General features: G+C 56.3%; 1 protein-coding gene across 2 annotated transcripts in view; it reads right to left on the bottom strand.

Annotated features, from left to right (window-relative positions):
* Positions 1-23,317, bottom strand: part of ARL15 (ARF like GTPase 15) — a 287,179-nt gene extending 263,862 nt beyond the window's left edge. For both annotated transcript variants that reach the window (XM_090278859.1, XM_090278858.1), the window contains exon 1: positions 23,153-23,317. In XM_090278859.1, the coding sequence (XP_090134985.1) occupies positions 23,153-23,200 (48 nt within the window). In that variant the 5' untranslated portion in view covers positions 23,201-23,317. The remainder of the gene's footprint in view (positions 1-23,152) is intronic.
* Positions 23,318-23,956: the final 639 nt, after the last annotated feature.

The raw sequence follows: 23,956 nt of genomic DNA, 5'->3' as shown, positions 1-23,956 counted from the left end.
GCGGTCCAGGTGGGGGAAGATGAGCCTGGGTGGTCCAGGTGGGGGAAGGTGAGCCTGGGCGGTCCAGGTGGGGGAAGGTCACCTGGGTGGTCCAGGTGGGGGAAGGTGAGCCTGGGCGGTCCAGGTGGGGGAAGGTCACCTGGGTGGTCCAGGTGGGGGAAGGTGAGCCTGGGCGGTCCAGGTGGGGCCAATTTAACCACAGCATCCTTATAAAGAGAGAGGCTGGAGGCTTGATGTGCCAGAGCAAGAGGCGGGAGGGGTAACGACAGAAGCCAAGGTGACAGCTGAGGAAGGGACGTGAACCTAGGGGACAGTAGCCCCCGGAAGCCCCAAAGGCCTGGACGGGATCTTCCTCCGGACCCTGGCCCGGCCAGCATCTCGGTGGCCAGGGAAGCCCACCTCAGCCGCCCGACCCCAGGTACGCTATGACAGTCACGCTCGCTGCTGTAAACTGCTGGCTGTGTGGTGGTTTGTTCCGGCAGCAAGAGGAAACAGTGTGTCCTTCTATCAGCACCGTAACTCACAAGAACGCAATCCAAGTTTAGGGTTTGTTCAGAGCTAAAGAGGCAGACTGAAACAATGCACAGTATTATTAATAGCATTATTAATACCACACTATTGTTTGATACTTTCTGCAACGTCAAAAGGAGAATGTAAGGAGTTTTTAAGCTCTTACAAGGAACCCGAGTCCCCAGCCATGCACGATGCTGTGCCGGCACCTCCCAGCCATCCCTGGATGGAATGTCAGTTGCAGGTGGGTGTTGGGTGATGGGGCGGAGGACGAGCCACAGGGTCCGCGGGCTTCGAACGGTGCCATCCGTGGGAGGACAAGAGGAACCGGCTGGGCTTTACCCATCCAAGGCTTCTGAGCTTCTAGTTCTGATCACTCCGGCTCCTGATGTGACAGGAAGGTGGGTTGAGGCTCTGATTCCGCTCCAACCGGCTTCCAGCTTCTGGACGCCCCCTGGGGTTGGTGCTTCTGGCTCCTGATGCTTCCCGAGCCTGACGCTCCGAAGGGAAGTCCTGACTCTGCCCCGGCGCGCCCTCTGACCCAGAGCTAATCCACAGCTGACCTCAGGACGGTCACTTCAAGGTCCCTTTGTTGCGTACGGCCCGTTCCCATCGCCAGGATTTCATAAAGTCATCGCCCACAACTGTAATGCAGCCTCTTGGCTGAACTCGCTTCCCTCCTTCCTCCTGACCCGAACGCGGGGCGCGCTGCTCAGTCCCGAAACAGTCTGGAGCCACGTACAGGACGGCTTTGTCTCAAACTCTGAATTACTTCTTTGTGATGCCCCATGACGTGCCCCTGGGGAGAACACGCGCTGCCCCGCGCTGCCCATGAGAGAGCACCTCCTCGGAGCAGGTGTTTGGTTCTAAACACTGGTTTTTTTCTGCTTCTCTGTCTCCACTCGTTCTAGGATTGGGGAGCTGCTGCAGTCCGTCACTGAGGACGGGAACGGGTCCCAACCTGTGCCTAGTTCCTGCCCAGAAAACCCAGGGCGGCGCGGTCTGCTGCCGCTTCCCCGCTGAAGACTCAAGAGGCATCGTGCCCTCTCAGAGCCGAGAGAGAGAGCTCTGTCCGCTGCAGGCGGCAGAGAAGAGGGAACGGCAGGTGCAGGCAGCCCCTCCTGTCTCCGGGGAGCATCGTCACTAAACGTTCTCAGGCTCAAGGCCCAGGATCGCTCACCTGTACACACGCATTTATTTTACACCGGGGGTGTTTGCGGAGTGTCAAATACCTCCAGGGGTGGGAAAAGCAGGGTTACAGTTGTTTGTATGAAAATTAATAGCTAATAAATAACAGTAGAAAACCTCTGGGTTTCGTGTGCTCAAACTGTAAACCTACTTTTGCCCACCCCGTGTGTTTGTGTGTACGCGTCTCTATCACCTCATCTCTGTCTCGCTCACTTCCGATGATGGATTCCTCATACGTAAGAACTGTGCTCTCTTCCCTTATTTTTCAAGCGGCTCATCAGCTGCTACTTGGCAATAATGTGAGAAACACAGAAATAAAAGTCAGTTCAACAGCCGCGCACAGCTTCTCATCCTGGGAACCCAGGCCCAAGCTTTCCGCACTCCCTCCTCTGCTGCTCGTTTTACTTAGAACGGAGCGTTTATTTCCAACAGGTGGTCAGAAAGGTTTCTCAGGCTTCTGTTCTTTATTTGCAATTTACGAGACTTTCCCCTCCCGCCTGTGCGCCACACGGAACAGCACAGAATGGCAGCTGCGATTTCTCCGGGTCTGGAGGCGAGGGTTTCAAGGGCAGGGTGCCAGCCCCATCGGGGTTGGTGAGGGCCCCGTCCTGGGCCCGCCTCCTCCGTGTGGTCTCCCGGCCATGGCGGGGGTGGGGGGGGTGGGGGGGGCTGGGGGAAGCTCTCCTCGTCTCTGAGGGCTAACCCTGCTCTTGTGACTGTACCTAAACCAGATCATGTCCCAAAGGTCCCGTTTCCAAATCCATCCCCTGGGAGTCATGGCTTCAACATGTGAAATTTCGGGGAAGGGCGGGGGTGGGGGGGACAGGACACAGTTCGGTCCCAGCACTCCCTTTTTGAGGCAATGTTAACCAGTCTTACAATCAGTAGCCCACGGCCACAGCTCTGGGGCAGGACTCCTGCGTGGGCCCAGGCTGCGTGCTGGGCACTCGGTTCCTGACGCTGGCCCAGGACGCTCCGGCTCCAGCCGTAAGCCCCCGGGTGAGTGGACTGCCTGAGGCCTCACCTCGGATCTCCATGGAGACCAGGACAGTGGCCTGACCGACAGCCCCAGCCACAGGGCTTCAGGTCCATGGGCCCTCCTCATGGCTGAGTGGCTCAGAGGGTCCCCAGGCCAGGCCCTTCCTGCCCAGGGAGGCCCAGCAGCCAGGTGACACCTTCTCAGAGGCTCTTCCTCCCCAATTCCCCACCCCAACCAGCTTCCTTTAAGGGGAGTCCCACAGGGGCTGAAGGCCCGCCTCCCCGCCTCCTGCCCCCTTCATCCTGCACCGACACCCCCAGTCCATCCCTGGCACACCCGGTCCCAGCTTGGCCTCTGCCAATGTCCAAGAGGCCCTGAAGAAAACATACTCCAAGTGCCTTCACGGGAAGTAACACAAAGCATGTCTAGCTCCCAAGTGACCTATTCATCTAGCTGGGGACAAACATCGCCAATTTCGTTCTGAGATTATGAACATTCGATATGAAATCCAGCGTCCTGAATGAACACGTAATAAACATCAGAGACTCAGCTGAGACAGGCCGCTGAGACGAACAGGGGCCGAAGGAGGAAAGCACATCTGTGTCTTCTTAAATCCAAATGGGGGCAAAACCGAAAACTGAGTTCGCCGTAACTGGACGGCACTGCACAGACCTACCGAGCGCTCGCCACGGCCCGACGCTGGGGGATGTCATGGAGGCGCAAAGCCAAACGCACGGGGGGCCCCGCCCTGTGAGAATTTACGTTTACTTCGAATTCTGGCTTCATTCACCTGAAACGAGTTCCTTGAACTTTCTGTGGACACGTATTCACATTCTTCTTCGGGAGGAGAGTGACAGCCAGAATCACGGGAAGCTTTCTCAGCCCTTCTGCAGAACAGCATCTGGTCTGCAAAGCGAGCACCCCGCCTCCGGCCCCCAGCCTCAGAGCCGCCGCCCCGCCGGCAGCCAAGGGGGAGAAGCCGAGGCGCTCGCTGTGCCTCTGAGTCCGAAGGCTGGGGAAGCCCGCGAATGGTCACCTACGTAGTGACCACTTGGATTTCAAAATTTTAAAAATGGGCCCAGGGCACTGGAGTGACCAGACACAGACTGCCGTGGGGAAACAAAAAAATCCCAAAACACTTTAACATATTTCCTTTCCTATAGTGCAGGCAAAAATATCACCCATATAAAAAGTGCAGCAGGCAGGTAGGGGGACAGACAGCAAACCCCGTCTGCCCGCCACCAAGGGAAAAGGCAGACAATCATCCCTATGCTTCCCTCCACTCCCCGCAGGGGCTGCTCAGCCTCAGGCCTGCTGACGCTGGGGCCGGACAACTCCTCAGTGCCGACTGCCCCAGTGTCCCAGCGCCAGCCTGCAGCTAAGGGCAGCCTTCCACCCCCAAGGCCCAGGTAGCAGGTGGGACAACCAAAACCGCCTCTAGACCTGCCAGACATCCATCGCCTGGAGGGCAGATCCCCCTACCTACACCCCCCCCCCCACTGAAAACGACTGCCTCAGAGGTACCCACATCTGCATCCCTCCCGTAGTCCCCCCCCCGTGTACAACCCCAGAGCGCTGTTCCTGAACTTAGTAGAAACGAAACCATGCTATGTGCATTTTCTGTACCTTCTATCATTCGACACTGTTGGTGAAATGTACGCACTGCATACGGCATGGCTGTAGTTCACATAACATTATGTGCAGCTCCTACTTTTGCCATTGCACAGTGTCCCATGAAATTAGTCCAGGCGACAGCTGACGGGCATTTGCCCTCCAGCTGAGGTTCTGCGTTTACGAAGGCTCCTGCTGGGAACATTCCCCGCACAGCTCCTCTGACGGACCCCCCGGCGCGGCAGAGGGACCCCCCAGGAGTGGATTTTCTGGAGTCACAGAACACGCTGGCGTTCAGCCTCAGGATTCTCCAAGTGCTTGCACAAATCTACACTCCCACGGGCGGGGAGCCGGTTCCCGGAGCCCCTCATGCTCTCCAGTGCTCGGTTCTTCACGACAGAAACACGCGTGGCTCGCCGGGTGAACACCAGCTCTACAAAGAGCACGTGAGACCTGGAGGCGTCCGGACGCTCTGCCTGTGGGGCTCGGGAGCCTGGGCCTCTGCCTGGGCCGCCACCCCCCTGCGACCCAGCCTGTGCTCCCGGCAGCTCCCCGAGACAAAGGCACGAGGCAGAGATGCAGGGGCTGCAGCAGGAGACGCCAGTGCGCCCCCAGGGTCACGGCCACCACAGCCCAAGGGACAGGAACCCCCAGCGAAGGTCACCTTTGTCACGCATCGGTCATGCCACCAGACCACAGAAACAAAGCGTAGGAAGGCCGCCTCCTTCAGAACAGTGCCCACCCGTGTGGTCCCTGGAAACACAGCCCTGAGCGACGTCACAACCCGCAAGGCCTCCTGTCCTCACACAGGACATCAGTCTTTTGAAAACTCGTCAACTGGTATTTAAAAACAACATGACCTGGCTGCGGTGGCCTGCGAGCCAAGTGCCGCTGGTTCGATTCCCAGTCAGGGCACATGACTAGGCTGCACGTCAGGTCCCCAGTTGGGGGCGCGTGAGAGGCAACCACACAGAGATGTTTCTCTCCCTCTCTTTCTCCTTTCCCCTCTCTCTAAAAATAAATTTAAAAATAAATAAACTATTAAAAAAGAAAAAAGAAAAACAGCACAAGCTTTGTTCACAAACTGTGGATGATGTTTCTCCTCGACATCGACTGCGCAGCTTCTTCAGAGGAGAACTCAAGGACGGGAGGATCAAACAGGACAGACACTACCATCTGAAGCAAAGCTCACGAAACCGGTCCCTCCAGTGATCTAACACGCTTTCGATGCAGCAGTGCCGCCTCGTCCCACGAGCATCCATGTTCCCCAAACTGCCCACATGTGCACATGTGAAGCGCACACCAGGACAGCCGGCCACGCAGAAAGGCATCGCTGCCCTCGCCTGTTCAAGCACCATCATCATCGTCCTTCGCGCGGGATTGCGGTGAAACGCAACCAGAGATTTGACATGCCAGTGAGAAACAGCCTCAGTGATCTGAAAAGTCTACGAGCAAAAGAGAACCTAACGCAAGCATAAGGCATCATCCCGAAACGCACAGGTTTCATCGAGCCAAGCGTCAGCCATGCTCCTGCGAACAGCACGAGAAGTCACACGTAATACACAAACAAAGATTTCGGCTCACACTGACGGTACGGACACATCTCTTTTGGAAAAGTCTGATTGAACGGTATGGGGAGAGGGGGAGAAACCTCCTTGTAATTTACCAGATTAAGTAATTACTGCCTCTTACCTTGGAGGTTTTACTCCTTTTCTCTTTATCAGGCACTGGGGCTAGAACACTCGATACAAAAAGGGAAAAAGGAAAAGCCCGTGCTGAGAGCCCCATTCAACGGGACAGGCACTGCTGGGTAAGCCTCAGGTGGGCCGAGACAGGAAGGCCACCCCTGGCATCGTCATCGTCAGCTCAGGACAGAACAGTGACGCACAGACCAGGACAGACTGTGACCAATGGGGCACGGTACCGTGCTCAGCAGAGCGGGACAAGCGCACCGGGGAACTCAGGGAGACGGGGCCGGACCACCCACCCCTTTAGAGGGGTGTCGGGGCAGCCTTGCTAGCGAGGGGCCCTCCCGAACAGTCTTAGAAGACTGAGGGTTAGCCAGGTGAAGGGGGCCGCAGGAGAGGACAAGACAGGTCCAGGCCGGAGCAACGCTGGCGAGCGAGGCCTCCGACGCCCCCGTCCATTTCCACGTCCCAGCGTCCTGTCCGTCCCTGAGATCTGTTCATGGACGATCCACGCACCCCCGGAGATGCGTTCCTGTTAATATACACAGCAGCCTCGTTTTCAGATTGGCCTCCGACTCCTGACAAAGGAAGTTCCACGTGTCAGGGACCGGATGCCGGCCACCGACGGGAAAGCCCGCGTCAGGATGGGCCGGGCGGAGGCCCCCAGCGGGCTGGCCACGCCGAGATGCCCCAGAGCCAGGCGGTGGCCCCGCGGGACAGCGAGCCTGGACCGGCCGTAGTGAGCAGGAAAATACTGACGACTAAACGCTTCGCTGTTAAGTAACGCCACGACCGTGAGGAACCAGCGCACCCTAAATTCAGGGGGGCGCAAACAGCATGACTGAGAAGAAACCACGTGGGAAAGAAAAGGTGTGCAAAGCCGAGGATGAGACGGCCCCGCTGGCCCGCTCGGGAGAGGCAGAGACGCAGGTGTGTGAACGCGGCCGAGTGGGCTGCAGGGGGTTCTTCTTCTCAGAAAAAAAACAAAAAACAAAGCAGTACGTTCTCCGGCTTCCCCTGCGGCCAGGCACGACGGCGTCACCAAGGCCCGGCACATGCGGTACGTCACGGTCTGAAACGTCTCCAGGAGGGAGGGCAACTCTCCCGCCCTCGCCCCATCCTGCCGCCAGCAAGGCAGCGGTGACCAGGGGCCCTGGCTGCCGTTCTGAAGCCCGAGCGTAAAGCCCACCCGCAGGGGGCAGGGCATCCCGGGGCCCTGATGACTTGCGGGCCCACCGACTGGAGGGACAAAGAAACACCATTCTGGCTGAAGCTGCTCTTTCCAAACGGTGCCCATGCTGAGTGGCACAGTGGTGGGGACGGGGCGTTTCCACGAGAGGGCCGTCCCCGGAGAAAGTGAAGTGGACTGCAGATACGGGCCACTGCACGGCCGTGTGACTGTCCCCAGGGGAGACGTGGGGACACAGAGCGGCTGCTTCGGGACAGAACCAGGATCTGAAACCAGGTCCCCTGGGCCCAAGGTCTCCCACTCGTGGCAGTGAAGTCAAACCGAGGAGAGCAGGGTCGCAGGCGTTTGCGGGTCGCAAACACTCCGGGTGCCGGGGGCCAACAGGGACCCCCGTGCGGGACGCGGCGCCGCTGGCCTGGCCCAGATGACACGCTGACGTGTCCTGGGGGCCCTCTTACGCACAAACACTGCTCCCAGCACAACACCCCACCCTGCGCACCCCGGGACGGGCCACGCGCAGGCTGGTGTGGAAGGCGTGGGGCGGACCGCTCAGAGCCCGGGGGACTCCGGGGGGCCGGCAGTGCCCCGCTCTATCTGGTGGCAGAGGCCCTTCTCATCAGCTGTAAACAAAGAGGTTCCCTCCACACGACGGCTGGGACTCTGGGCCTCGGCATCACACCTCCCTGGCACGGGCGTCCGGATGTCTCGCCGCCCCAGGGTGGGCAGGGCGGCTTGGGGCGCTGATCCTTCTGAAAGACTCGAGGACTTCCGAGGGCCAAGTGGAAGGCACCATGTGCTTGGCACGAGTCCCCTGCATGAAAGACACGAGCACCGACCGCGGGCTCTGGGCTGGGGGCGAGCGGGCCCACGCCCGTTCCGGGAGCCTGCGCGCAGCAGGGCGGCAGGAGGCAGCAGCTGAGGCCAGCGCCCCGAAGAGCAGGCCCGTAAAGGAACGGAATGTCAGGGCAGAGGAGCCCCGGGGTGCCGCTGCGTCCGGCAACATTCCCGCCCGTGAAATCTGGCCCGGGGCCTGTGGTCGGAAATCAAGCTTCACTGGAACACAGCCACGGCCACCTGTTCGCATATTACCTGTGGCCGTTGTCGTGCGTGAGGGCGGGGCTGAGGAGCTGAGAGGAGGCCGTGGCCCCGCAAAGCCTACACCGGTCAGCGGCAGGCCCCTTCCAGAAGAAGCGTGTGCGCCCTGTTCCCTCCCGTCCTCCGGAGTGTCTCCACCAGCCGGGAACTGTATTCCGAGTCTCGGGCTGTCTAGTTCCAGCAGATAAACAGTGACCTCTGTATTGTCCACCACGCCCAAGCGCCTACCAAGCACTGAGCGCTCAGTCCTTGCTGCATGAAGAAGTCAGAGAGGAAGACGGGGGAGTGGGGAGGGCGCGTCTCCTCCCAGAATTAATGTAACAGAGATCCTTGGTGGAGTATTTCACAGGCTCGCAGACTCCTTTCTGCGGGTAGCTAGGTCTCTGAACACGGGCATTGTGTCTGAATTAAAACCGAGGACCTTAAGTTACTGTGTTTCATTTCAAGCCATAAACACAGATTAAAATGTCGCTCTGTGAACCTCGAGTCCTCGTTAATTCTGAATGCCCAGGAAAATGCTCCCCACACCCCTCAGAAGAACACTCAGTTGCTGCTCCTGCTGCTGTTAGCACCGCTCACGCGACAGTGTGACGCAGTTGGGACAAATCATCGTCGCCTTGGAGAGGAACTCGTACGCACTCTGGATTTAGGAAATAAAAGAACTGCTTTCAACTAGACGCCGGACTCTAGCCATCCACGAGCTGGTCGGCTTCTGATTCTTCATCTCCCTCGTGTCTTCACCAGCAGACGTTTTTAATGTCGGTTTATTCAAGACAACTTTTTCACAGAGAATTAAAATACACATCACTTCTTCCACAGCTCTTTACAATGTCAACATTTTAAGAAACCTGTTTCATTCTACAATACTTGTGTTCTATGTATTGATGCTAAAATATCTGATTTAAAGAGTTTTAAAAATCATCAACATGGACTCAAAGGAGAACATACTAAGTCTGGTTTATGAAACTATTCAGAGTGAACATTATGCTCCCATCATTAATTATTTGTGATAAAACTCAGCCCTCAGAAGAGGAGAAATGGAGGATATTCACCTACGGATATTTCCAGAAATGACCAAGAGTCCTGTCCCCCAAGCAAAGACATGTTTGAGAGCAGGAAGAGGTCACCCGTGCAGGAAGCGCTTTCCTCACACCCGGGCTGCAGGAACACTGCCGCGTGAGCCGGAGAAGCGACAGACAATCTGCCACAGTCAAGGCCAGGTCAGTGGGCCCGAAAAATGCCAGGAATGTAAAAGAAACCCAGGATATGATCAAATAATCCTGTCTAAACACTCAGTCTCAAAGCCCCAACAAATCACGGGGAAAATTACGTTACACCCAGAGAAATATCGCTGGTGAGTAATACAGACATACAACGTTTCTGTATACAATAGAGACAAAGAGAAATTCAATAATCACCAGAGGTTTCCTACATCCAGCCCAGTGATTTAAAAAAAGAACTGGCCACATGCAGGAAACATCCAGAATGACAAAGAACAGCAGCCTTTCCCCATAAATCAGCCCGGGCTCCGTCCCCCGCGGCAGGCGGCCTGGCAGGACACGGCAGGAAGGGCGCGGGGGGAAGAGCCGGCCAATCCGTCACACGCAGGGGAAGCTCTCCAAAGGCAAACTTGACCTTCCAACCGTGCGGCTCCAACAGAAAAGATGCTGCGCACCCACAGCAGGACCCAGACAGTTCGTCGGACCGCGGGAGCCGCTCTAGGCAGATGTGGCCACGGAGAGACGTGGGTCCCCGGAGACCCCCAGGGCCTCTCCCCCCGCGGAAAACGCCAACCAGCGGCCGCGGGCTCTCCCGGCTCCTCTGCACTGGGATGCGGTGGGCAGCGGGGGTGAAAGGCTGCCACTGGAAAAGGGAAGCGTCAGAGTGGAGTCTTCTGGGGACAACAGACTCCGGGGCCCTGTCTGACACGCCAAGCCCCAATCCCAGCGCAGTAAACGCTGCGGTCACGCGCGCAGTCCCAGGCTCTCCGCGAGCAGCCTCTGCTTTACCAACTCACGCACCGGGCGGCCCGGGCTCTCCTTCAAATGCTTTGGGTGTTTTCACTCAGTTCTGCGGGGTGGGTACACTGTTGTGGCCAGTGTGCCCGTGAGGAAGCTGGGGCACAGGGTCCCGCCCTCGTCCCGGTGACCTCCCCACCCGTGAGGGTGCGCCCCCACTTCCCACAGCAGACCACAGCCACCAGCCTCCCCTCCGCCTTCCCAGGGACTTCTTCACCAAACCCACAGCGGCGGCCCTTCCTCTCCGCCCTCTGACAGAGCTCGGCCACCATCACCACTGGCCTAACCTAGCGGTCACTCTCCGCCACCTTCCACGACCTCGGGGCAATGCCGGCCACCACTGGTCACCTCCTCCTGCTGCTCCTCTCAGATTCCTCCTCGGGTTCTCGCCTCCTGCCGACCCCGCAAATGCCGTGCGCCCACCAGGTGCCAGCCCTGACCAGGGCGTCGGGCTTCCTGGGCGAGCTCACTCGTGGCCTGGTCACTGGCCACCCACGTGAGGGCAAACGTCAGGTAGGCCTGGGCTCAAATTCATCAGGCCGTGGGCACGACAGTCAATTCTCCAAGCCTCAGACTCCTAATATCTGAGGTGACAGTAGCATGAATAATGCACGGAACACACGTGGTACTCTGCTGCCACATGGTATTAACACTACAGTGCACATGTGGCACGTGGCAATCACTGTCACGCGTGTTCTGAACCACGTGTGCCAGGGTCACCTCTGCGCTCCCGCCTCCCCATGTGGACGCTCCCCCTGGGTTTTGCGTGAGCCGCCCCAGCTCCGCTTAGCGACACCAAAACCAAGGCTCTTCCCTCCCACGGGCCGCCCTTCCAGGTAGGCGCACCACCGCGCACCAGCGCGGCCCCTGGAGGCCGGAGGCGCTTTTCAACGTGCCCATAACTGCCTCGGCCTCGCCACCAAGAGGCGCTGTCCATGCCCGCCCTTGACCCTGAGCGCAGCTGCAGGACTGCTGCACAGGACGCAGAAGCGATGCCGAGGCCGGGCGGGAAGACCAGCAGCCTGCCCGTCTCTCTCCGCACATGCTCTCCGCGAGCCTTCGGCCTGGACGCGAGGCCACGGTGCAGACAGACCACATGGGGAAAGAGGCCAGGCGTCCCCTCTTCTCTGGCCCCCAGCCAAGCGGCCAGACCTGTGTAGGAAAAAGCCCCCAGACGACTCCAGCCGCCATCGGACTGGGACTTCTCAAGGGACCCTGCACGAGAATAGCCTGGCTGACCCCAACGGCCTCCAGATTCATGAGCAAAATAAATTATGGCTATTGTGTTTCAGCCACCGTTTCTGTTTGTTTTAGAGAAAAGGAAGAAAAGGGAGAGAGAGAGGGAGGGAGAGAAACATCGACATGAGAGAGAAACCCCAATCGGCTGCCGCTCACACGCACCCCCACTGGGGACCGAACCCACACCACAGGCCTGTGCCCCGACCTGGAATCGAACCCACGGACTTTTGCTTGGCAGGGCGCAGCTCCAGCCAAGGAGGCATGCCAGGCAGGGCGAAGCCGCCGGTCTAAGGTGGTTTGCTACCCAGCACTAGGTACCCAGAACGATGCTCGGACCCAAAGCCTGAGGACGAGCCCTGAGGTCTCCTCTGTCCCCACCGCCAGCAGCCCACTGCAACCCCGGCAGTTCCGCAACGCGGCTGAGCTCGGCCCACGCTGCCGGCTCCCGCCGCCCCTGCCTCGTCCAGAACTCCGTCCTTTCACTGTGGAACCAGGACGGCCCCTTCCGAACCGGCCTGCTCGCTCCGGTCTGGCTGCCCTTTCAACCCCCACCATGGCGCAGCCAGATCTGACCGGAGGCAAAGGCAGAAGTGCCTGCAGTGTCCCTGCCGGCTCTGCAGCCTCCCAGCCAGCCGGCTCCTCACCCAAGCCCCTCACACCCAAGCAAACGCTGCTCCTTCTGCCTGGCCCAGCCTGGCCCTGGGCCACCTCGACACAACTTCAATGTCACAGATGACCAGGACGCCCCTTGGGAAGCCCTCCCCGGCCCCCAAGGGTCAGCTCCTCTTCTGTCTGCTGCCTCACCAGCGTTTCCTTCCCTCCAGAAGGGGCAGGGCCCTCCAGCGTGTAGCTGCTGCTCCTCCGCCTCCACCAGCGCACAGGCTCACGGCGGCAGGACAGTGTCAGCATCCCTCACATCCCCAGGGGCCCAGAACCGCACCCGAACACTAGAGCCAGAGGCGGATTCAACGGCGGGCGCACCGACTTCTGAAGGGCCCCGCAAAACCCCGACTTCACACTCTTTTCTAATGACACCAAGTTTGGTTTCATTACTACGCTGCATAAAGTAGGGTTAACATGTATGTTTATTTTCCCCGTCTCTCTCTTATTTTTAAGGGGCCCAATATTTTCTTCTGCGCCCGGGGCCTCCACCGACCTTCATCCGCCTCTGCCTACAGCTCGTGAAAAACCAGAGCGGTCTGACCGAATGAAGGATAAATGACAGCAAGACGACTTTATGATCACTGCTGTCACAGAAGTGGAAGAATGGAAGGACAGCCGTTCCAGGAAGGGACGGGACTGACAGAACTCTTCAAGTGAAAGAAATTTTGAATTCTCTAAGACCATCGTGCTGACAGATGAAGAAATGAAATCAATCACATTGACTGGCCTGCCCGAGCTCCTCCCCCGATCGGGGGCAAAGCCAGGAACAAGCGGGGTACTGGACCCCCCCGAGAACTCTGGAGCACATCAGAACTTCCAAATGAATTACACAACTGAATAAGGCCCGAATTTCAGAACACAGCCAAGTAATTTCTCCAAATTAAAAAAAAAAACTGCCTTAGAATCCTCCTGCATGGTATTGTTCTCACGCCTGGGTCCCTGGAAGCAGCGCTGGGCACCCTTAAACGCTTGGAGTCACCCCGATTAGAAGGGCCAAACGGAAGCGCCAACGCCGTGAAAAGCATCGGGAGCACATGAAGTAACCAGAACTCTCTGGCATTCTGGCTGAAGTCTCACGGGCGCAACCGCTTTGGGAAATCGTTTGCATTTAGTAAGTGCAGACCTGCACCTACCCTAGGACCCCGAAATTCCGCTCGCCCAGCAGAAACGAGCGGGGCTTTTCCCCACCAAAAACACGTACAGGAGCAGTTGTGGCAGCTTTAGTCCAAAAATCCCAAAACTGGAAACTACCTTAGTGCCCATCAATAAGGGAACGGATAGGTCAGTCGTGGTATGTTCATGCAATGTTATGTCGCAACAAAAAAAGAACAAGTTGCTGATTCCTGCAGCGATGTTGAGGGAAAGAAATAAGACAGAGGACACAAAACTGAAATTCTAGTTACGCGAAGTTCAAAACCGGGCAAGACTCAGCGTTGCCCGTAGTGCCGGGAGAGCGACAGGAGAAGCCTTCTGGGGGGCGGGGAATGCTTTAATCTCCATCTCCATCCGGGTGGTGACAAGATCCAGGGACAGGGAATGGCATCAAGCCGGACCTGTAAGATCCGTGCATTTTACTGTATGTAAACCATACCTCCGTTTTTGAAAAGACGATCGACTTGGGTGAATAAAAAATTAATTTAGATAAAAAGTGACAGGTGCACATCAGCTTTAGATAACACCTCATGTTCAGGCACAGGACAGACGCTGCCTCTTTTAACCTTCAGAAAACCCCCAGGTTAAAGTATTTTTGCAAATAAGATTCTCAGATCATGTACTAGTGACAAATGCCACCTTTAAAAAAGGCTTTGGCCCTGGCTGGGAGGCTCAGCTGATGAGAGCGCTGTCCCCATACACCAAGGCTGCGGGTTCGATCCTTGGTGAGGGCACAATGAATATGTAGATGAGTGGAAAAACAAATCATTCTCTCTCTCTCTTTCACCCTCTCCCTCTCTCTCTCTGAAATCAGTCAATCGATAAAAAGATCTCTGAATCAGGTCAGGAAAAAAGGAGGACACAAAAATTAAAGTAACCATAAAAGTTAACTTTAACATTCTGCTTGAGACGAGAAGCTCCAATATTGGCAAATCGCAAAACAGACCAAAAACCACATTTTTTCCCAAGGTCAGGGACCACCACTCAATGCGCAGCTCTTAAAACGTACACGGGAGAATGTGTTCCTACATGTTTAGTTAAACTATTTCGCAGAAATCGTACGCTGCCATTTTGGGGGGTGGGGGAGAAAAACCCCCACTGTGTAACTGATGAGGGGGAAAAGGAAAGGGAGGGGAGAGAGACGGGCCTGGCAGTGGGCCTCCCACCACTGCTGCTGTCACACTGAGCCCGAGTCCCGTGGACACTCATGCAAGTCAGTCTAGAAATGATAACGCGTTACCGTGTTTAGAAGCACTTACTGTGTATTATGATTTTATTCACGCTCATCATCCCAGAGGCGCGGGCGCTCTCCGAATTTTGAGAATGAGGCGAACGCGTGGCTTGGAGTGATTGTCTTAGGCCAGGTTCCCAGTGGTCCGGGTTTTAGAAATCAGTACATTCTAAATGCACACACACGTTTATCCACATAGACATACACACTGAGGATGGACACAGCACTGTCATCTTTTCACTCTGCCAGGTAATGAGAGAGAGAGAGAGAGGAAGTGCTGTTCCCTGCCTCCTCAGAACAGACAGTATATTCTTAGAGCCACAAAAGTCAGGGAAATGTCAAGTGTTTTAAGTCTAAATTAAATTTACCATCGCTTGGCAACAGCCTCCTGATTTTTCCATTTCTCTGTGTCCTGAGATTCAGGAAACACCTGATATCGCACATCTGGAATCGAAGCTCTTTTTCTTCTCTGTCACAACAATAAAAATGCTTGTAGATTAAGATCAAGAACAAGTCACGGAGCCCGCACACTGCGGAGGCCCCGCTTCCGCCGCCCTCCAGCAGGGAGACTGTAACGGCCCCCACACCCTCCCGGGCTGGGAAGTGACCGAACGAAAGGTGGGTGCGTATCAAGCCCTGCCCAGCGCCCAGGAAACTCACCATAACGCGATATCATTATCAAACCTGACTGTTGCATAACTTTGCCTTCAACAGCCGCTGATAATATCCAGGCACTCTTCTGAGGGCACCACAAATATTAACTAATTTAATCAAGACCAAGAGCTTTAAAATGCAGCTGCCTTTCGACCCTGGAAGTCTCCTTCGAGGACGTGATCATAAAGCACAAACATGCCAAAGGCTTCAAACACGGCGGGCAATAACCTCCCTCTTACAAGATGCGGCGTGCGCGTGTGCAGAGGAAGAGCTGTATCAATTGTTTTAGTGGTTTAACTTCATTTGACCCCGTTTTCAGATTTACTTGGCCCGGGAACCCTTTCTGGATAAGATGCGGTCACATGCCGAAGGACGACAGCTCCTTACAAGACACTGCCCTAAACTATCCCAAAGACCTTCCAGGGAGCGTTCAGGGCAAACATAAAATGCCCAGCGGCGGCAAGGGGACTGACTGGGTGTGAAAAGCACAGGCCCCAGCACACTGCGGAAAACAGACGCTGCAGAAGAGAGACCCCTGGGCACAAAAGTCCATGAAACGGCATCTCCATTTTGGTGCTGAGTTAGAAACCGTTAAATGGCTCCCTGCGGGCCGCTAGATCACAGTCTGCGTCCTTCCCAGGGTGCTTTGCTGCGCTGTCCGAGTTCCCTTCACGAAGCTTCTACTTCAATAATATGGAGCATAAACTGTCACCAAAACAAACCTGGTCCTCATGCGGGCAAGAATATGTATGTGTATAGGTGTGTTAATATGATTACAAAATGATTGTTATAAACTACAAAACAAGCTGATGAATCATAAGGATACAATGTATATAATAAAATTTCATTAAACAATTTATGCGAAGTAGAAACAAGTAAATAGAGACACACCATGCCTCAAAACCAACACCTGCCCACGCCCAGCGGCTCGGTTGGTTAGAGCATCGTCCCGATGCACAGAGGTTGCAGGTTCGATTCCCGGTCAGAGGACTTACAAGAAGCAACCAAATAAGTAAAACAACAAATCGATGTTTCTCTGTTTCTCTCTCTCTGTTTCTCCCTGTCCCCCACCCCCTCTGTCTTCCTCTCTCTCTAAAATGAATTTTTAAAATTTTTCTAAAATCAACACCTACTCTCTTCTGTGAGCACCTCACAAAACCTATATAAGATCTCAACATATAAAACAAGAAACGGTAAGAGCCCAGCGAGAAATAGAAAGCGAGTATCTACTGACGCATGCAGCAACATTTCTTAATCTCAAAAACATTAGAGCAAGAAACGAGTTTCAAAAAGGTAAGGGCGGGGTGTGACGCGTTCTGTAAAACCGTGAACACACACATAGAACAACACCACACACGTGCAGATACAGCAACGGTGCAAACCCTACAGGAGGTGACACCGCTAGGCTCGGGGTGACGTCACCCTGAGGAGGGCGGAGGAAGACAGCGTGGGGGCTCCAGGCTTCCGCGGCAGCCTTAACTTTCTTACCCTTTTTAAATAATGTCAGTTTTGAACTTAAAGTGGAAAAATGTTAACTACTGTTCAGTCAGAAAGGTAAGGACATAGAAGTGTGTTTTATTCTTTGCTATACTTCAGACGAGTGTTCAGAAGACTTGTAGTTATTAAAAATCACATTTTGCAATCTGTATCAGTTGCTGATGCAGGACAGGCCTCAGTCACAGACCCTGCGGCCACCAAGAGGCAGCACTCCTCTTGGGAAAGGACCCCCGACATCCCTCCCGGGACACACAGACACAACTGCCAGGAGAAGCCCCTGCCCCCAGGAGAGGCGTCCAGAGGTCCGAGTCGTCCCAGCAAATCCGGCGCCAAGGCACCTGCGAGGGGACCGTCCTGTGAGCCCAGCTTCTCACGGGGCGGGTTGCTATCAAAACCACGGAGGTGTTTTTGGCTGTGGGCCAAAGAACAGAACATCAAGTTCATGCAGAAGAGTGAAGAGGAGGGTGGGAGCCCAGGGAGAGCCAAGGCAGCCATCAGGGGGCCCCTCCACTCCCAGCGCTGTGCCCGGGGTTCCTGCCGCCCCTCTCATGCACGGCCCAGGCAGCCGGGCCTGGGGACTGCTCACACACTGGCTTGGGGTCCACCGAGCCGGCTCGCACCCGGGCCCTGACACGCCACTGGTCACGTGCCCCTGGCCATGGGCCCCCTCACAGAGCCCGAGGCCCCGCTTCTCAGATCAAGTCTGGGGCACCTGGCCCACAGCACTCGTGGGAGGAATGCACTAGGTGGCGTAAGGAAAACCCTTTGCCCTGTGCCTGGGACAGAGTCCCCTGTTTATCAGGCGCAGACTTGACTCTGACGATAAAATGACAATCCCGAGGGCCAGGGGCCCTGCCCCGATGCGTAGTTGACCTCTGCCCCGGGCATTCAAGGACTAGCCCGAGTCTTGACTTCAGCACCAGAAGTCAGAACCAGCTACACAAGGTGCGAAATGAAAATGTTTGCCAAGTGCCCAAAATGAAAACTTTCAGGATGGCCACCGCGGAGCATTCGACCAAGCGCAGGGCCCCGCGGCCGCAGACCCCTGGCCCTGCTATAGCAGGGGTGTCCGACACTTAGCAGACGCTCCGAAATGAGGGTCCACCACAGCTGGCCTTCTGAGACTCACCCCAAACCAGAGGCATCTGGGAGACCCCAGGGAGGGCCCCCGCAGCACTACAGGGGGCTGCCGGGGCCAAAGTCAAAGCCCCCTGTGGATGCAGTTGGTGACAGTATCGGGGGACAGCGCTGCCTCTTGTTATCAACAAAGCAGTTACCCCCCTTCCCTAGAATCCTTTCTTTCTTCCCACTCCACCTGAGAAACGACCCTTGATAGCTCATGTCCTCGGAGGGCGCATCCAAAAGGACGTCCATGAGCAAAGGCTGTCCGGGGCCTGGTGTCTGCTGGGGACAGCCCCGTGTCCCAGGCAGCACTTGGTAAGGCTGCTGACAGGTCCCAAGTCTCAGTGACCTCTCCAAAGAACACTGGCTCTCGGGGAAGGCCGCCGCATGTCCCTGAAGTGACGCTAGGGGGCCAACTAACAGGGTTGCCTGGAAACCCATCAGTGGTCACTTGATGAAACATCAGATGCTGAAGGTCATCGTGGTGACCGGTCAGGACATGGGGGGAGGTTCAGGACACAGCACAGCTTCTCCATCCAGCCTTACCCTTCACAGTCATGCGGCAGAGCCAAGTCCTTGGACCGTGGGAACACCAGGCGCGGGCTCAGGGTCCTTGGTGTCCTCTCCCTGGACTGGAGCAGCAGCACCATGTTTACATGAGACACACTCTACAGACGTCACCCGCCTCCAACAGCTCCAAGGCAAGCTGGAAGGAAGGGCGGGGGAGGGCTCTGGGGCCGCCTGTCGGCTGTGTGACCTTGGGGAAGCGCAGCACCTCTCTGAGCCTCGGGTCAGCGTTAACTGATTTGACCCCCCTCATCCACGCACTCGGCAGCCCCAGCCCGGCACGCAGCTCCCGGAGGGCAGGAACGTGTCCCCCGGGGTCCTGCCCCAGGACCACGCGCAGGAGGACCAGAGCCACGCCTCGAACCAGAGTTCCTGGCCCGCGGCACAGCTGCCCTGGCACCGCTGTTGCTAGAGGAACTCCACAGACGGTAGATCAGTTTCTTGTGTTCATGCTGTTTTTATCTTATTATTTATTAATAAGAGAACATTTTTATGACTCTGACTAATCTGGTTGCCAGTAAAACTAAAAAAAAAAGAAAAAAAGGTTGGCCTACATTGTTATTTTATCATCGGTTTGACCACAGTGAGAACACAGAACTTGTCGTGTTCACCGTCATTCAGAGTTAAAAACAGCACACTTTCCAGACAACTGAACAGCAGAGGACATCACACACGTGCCTTCACGCCTCCGTTCGGATGGGCTGACCCACGGCTGACCAGAGGACCCACGTGCTCTGCCCCTCGGTAGCACCATCACGGGTTTCTGTTCTTGGCTGCATGGGGGGTGAGTTGGTTTTTATCCTGCAAATGGTAATGGCTTTGAACTGGCTTCTGGCACTTGACCTTCCCCACTGACACACAGGTTTTATAAAGGCAGGTGCCGCTTACGGCCAGGAAATGAGGCCAGGTTCGCCCTTCCATACAAGGAAGAGACCCAGAACCCCGACCTCATTAAATCGCAAACAGAACCTACAAGTGCAGTGACCATTCACCGACAATGAGCACCCACAACGGACCACACAGTTAGCTGCCACGTCTTCAAGTCTAACTTCGTATCTTAGTTCACAGGAAAACAAAGAAACGCGTGAAATAAGAGAGAAGCCCACCAGGAGGCCCCCGGGCCAGCAGAGGCTGCCTCCTCCTTGTGCCCCGCACTCAACCTGTCCGAGCCAGGCCCAAGGACGGCTGCCCTGCTCTCCCACGGCCAAGGGCATCCCGCTGGGCGCGCAGCCTCATGACTGCCAAGGCCATGCGCAAAGCAGGGTTCCATAAACATCTGCTGAATGGAGTAATAGAAAAGATCAGAATGTGGTTTTATTTGCACAGGTCTTAAACCATCCTCAAGAGTCTTGTGACTTCCTGCTCACTGACCCCCACTCCAAACTTTCCGTATTCTAAGACTAGTTTAGAAGGTAGCCCAGTATGTACCACTGAGCAGGAATAGCCACTCCACAGGCGGTAAGAATACTATCAGCAATATAATCGTATCTCTCTCTCTGTTATCTCCTTTCACCATCACAGGCAGAGGAAGGAGACAGGTGAAACCCCGGCCAATGAGCACACAGGAGTCAGGATGCACTTCAACCAAAAAGGAATCTAGAAACTGATCTCCTCCAGCCTCCCAGGAAAAACTGGGTGATGTGTTTTTCTCTTTCACCGCAGCTGGATTAGTTCCTGCCACCTTATCCGAAAAGCTCCGCACATGCCTCCCTAGTTCTGTCTGTCTGGAACAGCAGAAGAATCTTTCCCCTGTAGGGTTGGCAGGTGTAAACACGGCCTTAAAGCCCATCCTGAAAATGGGGGACAGCTGAGCGGCCTCCTGGGCCGGGTTCCTTATCAGCTGGAACACTGAGATTTTTATACCTACATTGGCACCCAGGCGAAACAAACTCTATCTTGATAAAGTTCAAGTGAAGGGTAAAGGATACATTCTGCCTTCCCCAGAACAAAACAGCTAATCAAAACAGATTTTATCTCCTCGGTTTTGAAGCGGGTGAGAAAAGTCTAAGTGTGTCTCTTGTCCCATTCACTCAAGTCAACAAATAAGTAGTGGGCGCTGGGTAAGACACACTATTTAGGATTAGCAATCGACCACTATTTCCTTGAACGGAGATAAATTTCTTTTAAAACCTATCTGAACTATTAAGGCACTATCCCTGTTCCTCACTTCATGTCACCTCTAATTGAGAACATTTAAGTCAAGAAATCGAAAGCAACTTCTAAAATCAGAGCACCACTGTGTTCTAAAATCCGCAACCCTATCCAAAGCTGCTAAAAATAGCACCTCTATCTTTCGCTCATTTCTCTTCCTTTCCATTCTCCTCCGAATAAAAAATGGTTAAGTGATGACACCCAGTCCAGCAAACAATGGGCAGGGCGCACATGCACACACAGACCTGGCCGGCTTCCTGTAGCAACAGCCGGGAAGTCAAGCACCTGCGGAAAGAAAGAGGAGGAAGAGGCGGCACACCCCGTGATTCTTGTGGGTCCCGGGACAGCAGACCGGGTGCTTCCCCTCCTCCACAAGATCAGCAAAGTCCGAAGGGGTGGGCTCGCAATGAAAGGAGCGCTTTTTTTTTTTTTCCCCGGAAGGTAAGGAAAAGAACTTGGAAATTGCTTTATTTTAAAAATAAGATCCCAGAGACAGTCCACCGCATTGGTCTTCATTTTTCAGCAACTGGTTTTTGGTAACAAGATTATGTCTATGAAAATGAGTCAATCTGACAGGCAGAAGGAAAGGAATGTGTGGCCTATCATTTTCTCTGACAACTGACAAGCAAAAATTAAACACTAAAGACCACCACAAGGTTTTGTTTTTTTCCCTCAGTCCAGTTTCAGTAAAAACTGGACTTAATGTTTAAGGATTTTCTCAAATCTTTTCCTGGGAGATACTTGGCACACTCATAAAAACTGACTGATTTTCTTTAAGATTTTTTTTCTCATCCCAAATGACTATCCAGTGATTTTTATGCTCCATTTCACTGCACTTGTGAGTTGCTGAAAAAGCATAAAGTGGCAAAATAATGGTATTTTTATAACAATGCAATGGGGTGGGGAGGGGGGGTAGGTAGGACAGAAAGACCAAGTCAAACTTGGGGCCTGACTCACACAAAACTCTTAGTAAATTAGTAAAGAAATTAACCTGCCTGTAAGGTAACGTAGAGCCCCCCACACACCCCTACACCTACCCTTAAACTCTCCACCTAGAAGTTAACCTGAGTGGTAGGCCAGAGTTGTCCTTTTTTCTCACCAAATGCTTTGGTGGGCTTGGTACCTCAAAGACAGTTTTGTAACGCAATGTGTAAATTTAAGTCACCCAGGAAGTAAAACACGGTAAGAGAATGATCGTAACTGCCGGACTACGTGCGTATCAAAAATTAGCTTTCAGTAGCATAGGTAATGTTATCCTTTCCCATTTGGTGATTATCCTCAACAAAGGGGCTTTAATTTGGCCGACGGTAAGAAAATCCACACTACTGCATGTTAAAAGACAAGCTACAAAACAATCGGTTACTTAACTTAAAAATAATAATCTTCGAGAACTTGGCACCTCTCCTGACCTCCACGGCACGGTGCATTTTAAGACACGAACACTGATAACCCCCAAACTGCTCCAACTGTAGGCAGAGCAAGTCTCATTTATCACGAGGATGGAAGAAGGTACTGCCATCCACCAATGGCCAACAACACGGGATTTGAACCCAGAACCTTTTCCTCTGCTCAGTTACCTGCCAGCTTCGCCGCAGCGCACCAACCCTTGAAGCTTTAGGGGAAACGTCTCCTTCGCTGACCTAAGAATAAGCCCAAATATTGTACAAAGCAGCGCTGCAGGTCCATCCTCGCCCAGCGTTTCTCGACCTGAGAGCCTCCAGACTTTCTCAGTGCGCAGGGAGGGCAATTCCTAGAAGGCACTGGCAGGTCCTTGCCGGGCCAACCTACAGCGGAGAGGCGACTGCCTGTGTCCAGCCAGGTGACGGGCGGGTCAACTGGCCCAACGCGGTCTTGAACTCTGCGTGGCAGACGCGGTTCGGGGAACGAGGCAAAGCCGGCGACGAGGGGGGACGAACGCAGCCCCTGCCGACCAGGACGCCCTGCGCTCGGGGGCGAGTCCCCTTTCCGGGACAATACGAGGTGCTGCGGAATTCCACGCGCACACGCCCGTCCGTTTCCAAATGCTGCTCAGTCGCAGCACCGCGCGGACACTCCCGCCCCTGAACTTCTCGGCACCGGCCTGGCCCGGGCGCGGGGCTGCGCCCCCGGGGCGTGCAGGTGAGCGCGCCAGGCCGCGCGGGGCGGCGGGGAGGTGGGGCGGCCGGGCTGCGCGCAGGCTGGCCCCGTCCGCCTGAAGGTAATGTGCTTTTAAAACCCCGCCGCGACCGAGGTCACGGCTTTAGAGAGCTAATCACAGCCAAATGAGCGGCCGCTGGGCACTTAGGGAGCCATTCAGGATATGGCTGGTTAATGGTACCTGGAGCCCCGCGCCCGCTCCCGGGCAGCCAGCGCGCGGCGCGGGGGACGCGGTCACCAGCCCGCCCCTCGGAGGCCCCAGCGCCCCGGCCCGGCCCGCCTCACCTGTCAGCCCCGCCGCGCGCCCCCGGAGCCCGAGCCCCGCGCAGCCCCAGGGCCGGGGCGGGAGAGGGGGCCCCGGGCATCCCGTCCCAGGGAGGGAGCGGGAGGACCGTCCCCCGGCGGGGGACCCCGGGCGCGTCGGGTCCGCCAGGCGACACGCCAGCCCGTCCGCACACCTACCAGATAATCCATGTACAGAAACGCCCCAGGTATCCGGAGATCGGTCATCCGGCACCTAAAGCATCCGGAACGGCTCCGAACCCGGAAAAAAAGCGGCGTCTCGGGCTGCGAGCGAGCAGCCCCTGCAAAGCCAGCCGCCGCGAAAACAGCCGAGCGCCGCCGAGCAGCCGACGGCGGCCCAGGGCCGCGGCGATTGGCCGGGGGGGCGGGCCGCGGGGGAGCGGCGCGCTGATTGGCTGCGGCGCCTATAAAAGGCAGGCCGCGGCGGCGGGCGGCCGGGAAGCGCGGGAGTAGCGAGGCCGGGGCTCCCGGAGGAGGGCGGGGCGCGGGGGCGGAGCCTGGGGGCGGGGCGCGGCGGCGAGGGCGGGGCAGGCGGAAGAGCGGGCGGGAGGGGCGGAAAGCCTGCGGGGAGGCCGCCCGGGGCGCTGTGCTTCCGTAGCTTCCCCACTTTCCGGGGGAAGCGGCCAGAATCGGGGAGCCGCGGCCGCACCGTCCCGTCTCGCCCCCGCAGGAAGCCAGCGCCCCGCGCGGGCGGAGCGGCGGCCACCGGCCCTCGGAGCCCCGCCCCCGAGCGGCCCGAGTCGGTGCCGGCCTCCGACGGGCCCAGCAAGCCCGCGGCTCGGGACGGCCCCTGCCCTCCCCGATGGGGGCCGCCCGGGCGGCAGAGCAGCCCGACGTCCCGGGGGCGCGCGGAGGCGCCCTCTCATCGGATCGCCCCCGAAGACTTCGCTCCGCGACCCGGGGAAGGACGAGGCGGCGGCTGCGGGGCGGCGGGGTCCCCGGGAGGCAGCTCGGTGACCTGCT

Source organism: Furipterus horrens, unplaced genomic scaffold (genome assembly GCF_987537825.1).
Source record: "Furipterus horrens unplaced genomic scaffold, mFurHor1.1.pri manual_scaffold_5, whole genome shotgun sequence".
In the NCBI taxonomy this organism is placed as follows: domain Eukaryota; kingdom Metazoa; phylum Chordata; class Mammalia; order Chiroptera; family Furipteridae; genus Furipterus; species Furipterus horrens.
The sequence above is the reverse complement of the archived record's forward strand: the minus strand, read 5'-3'. Positions and strand labels throughout refer to the sequence as shown.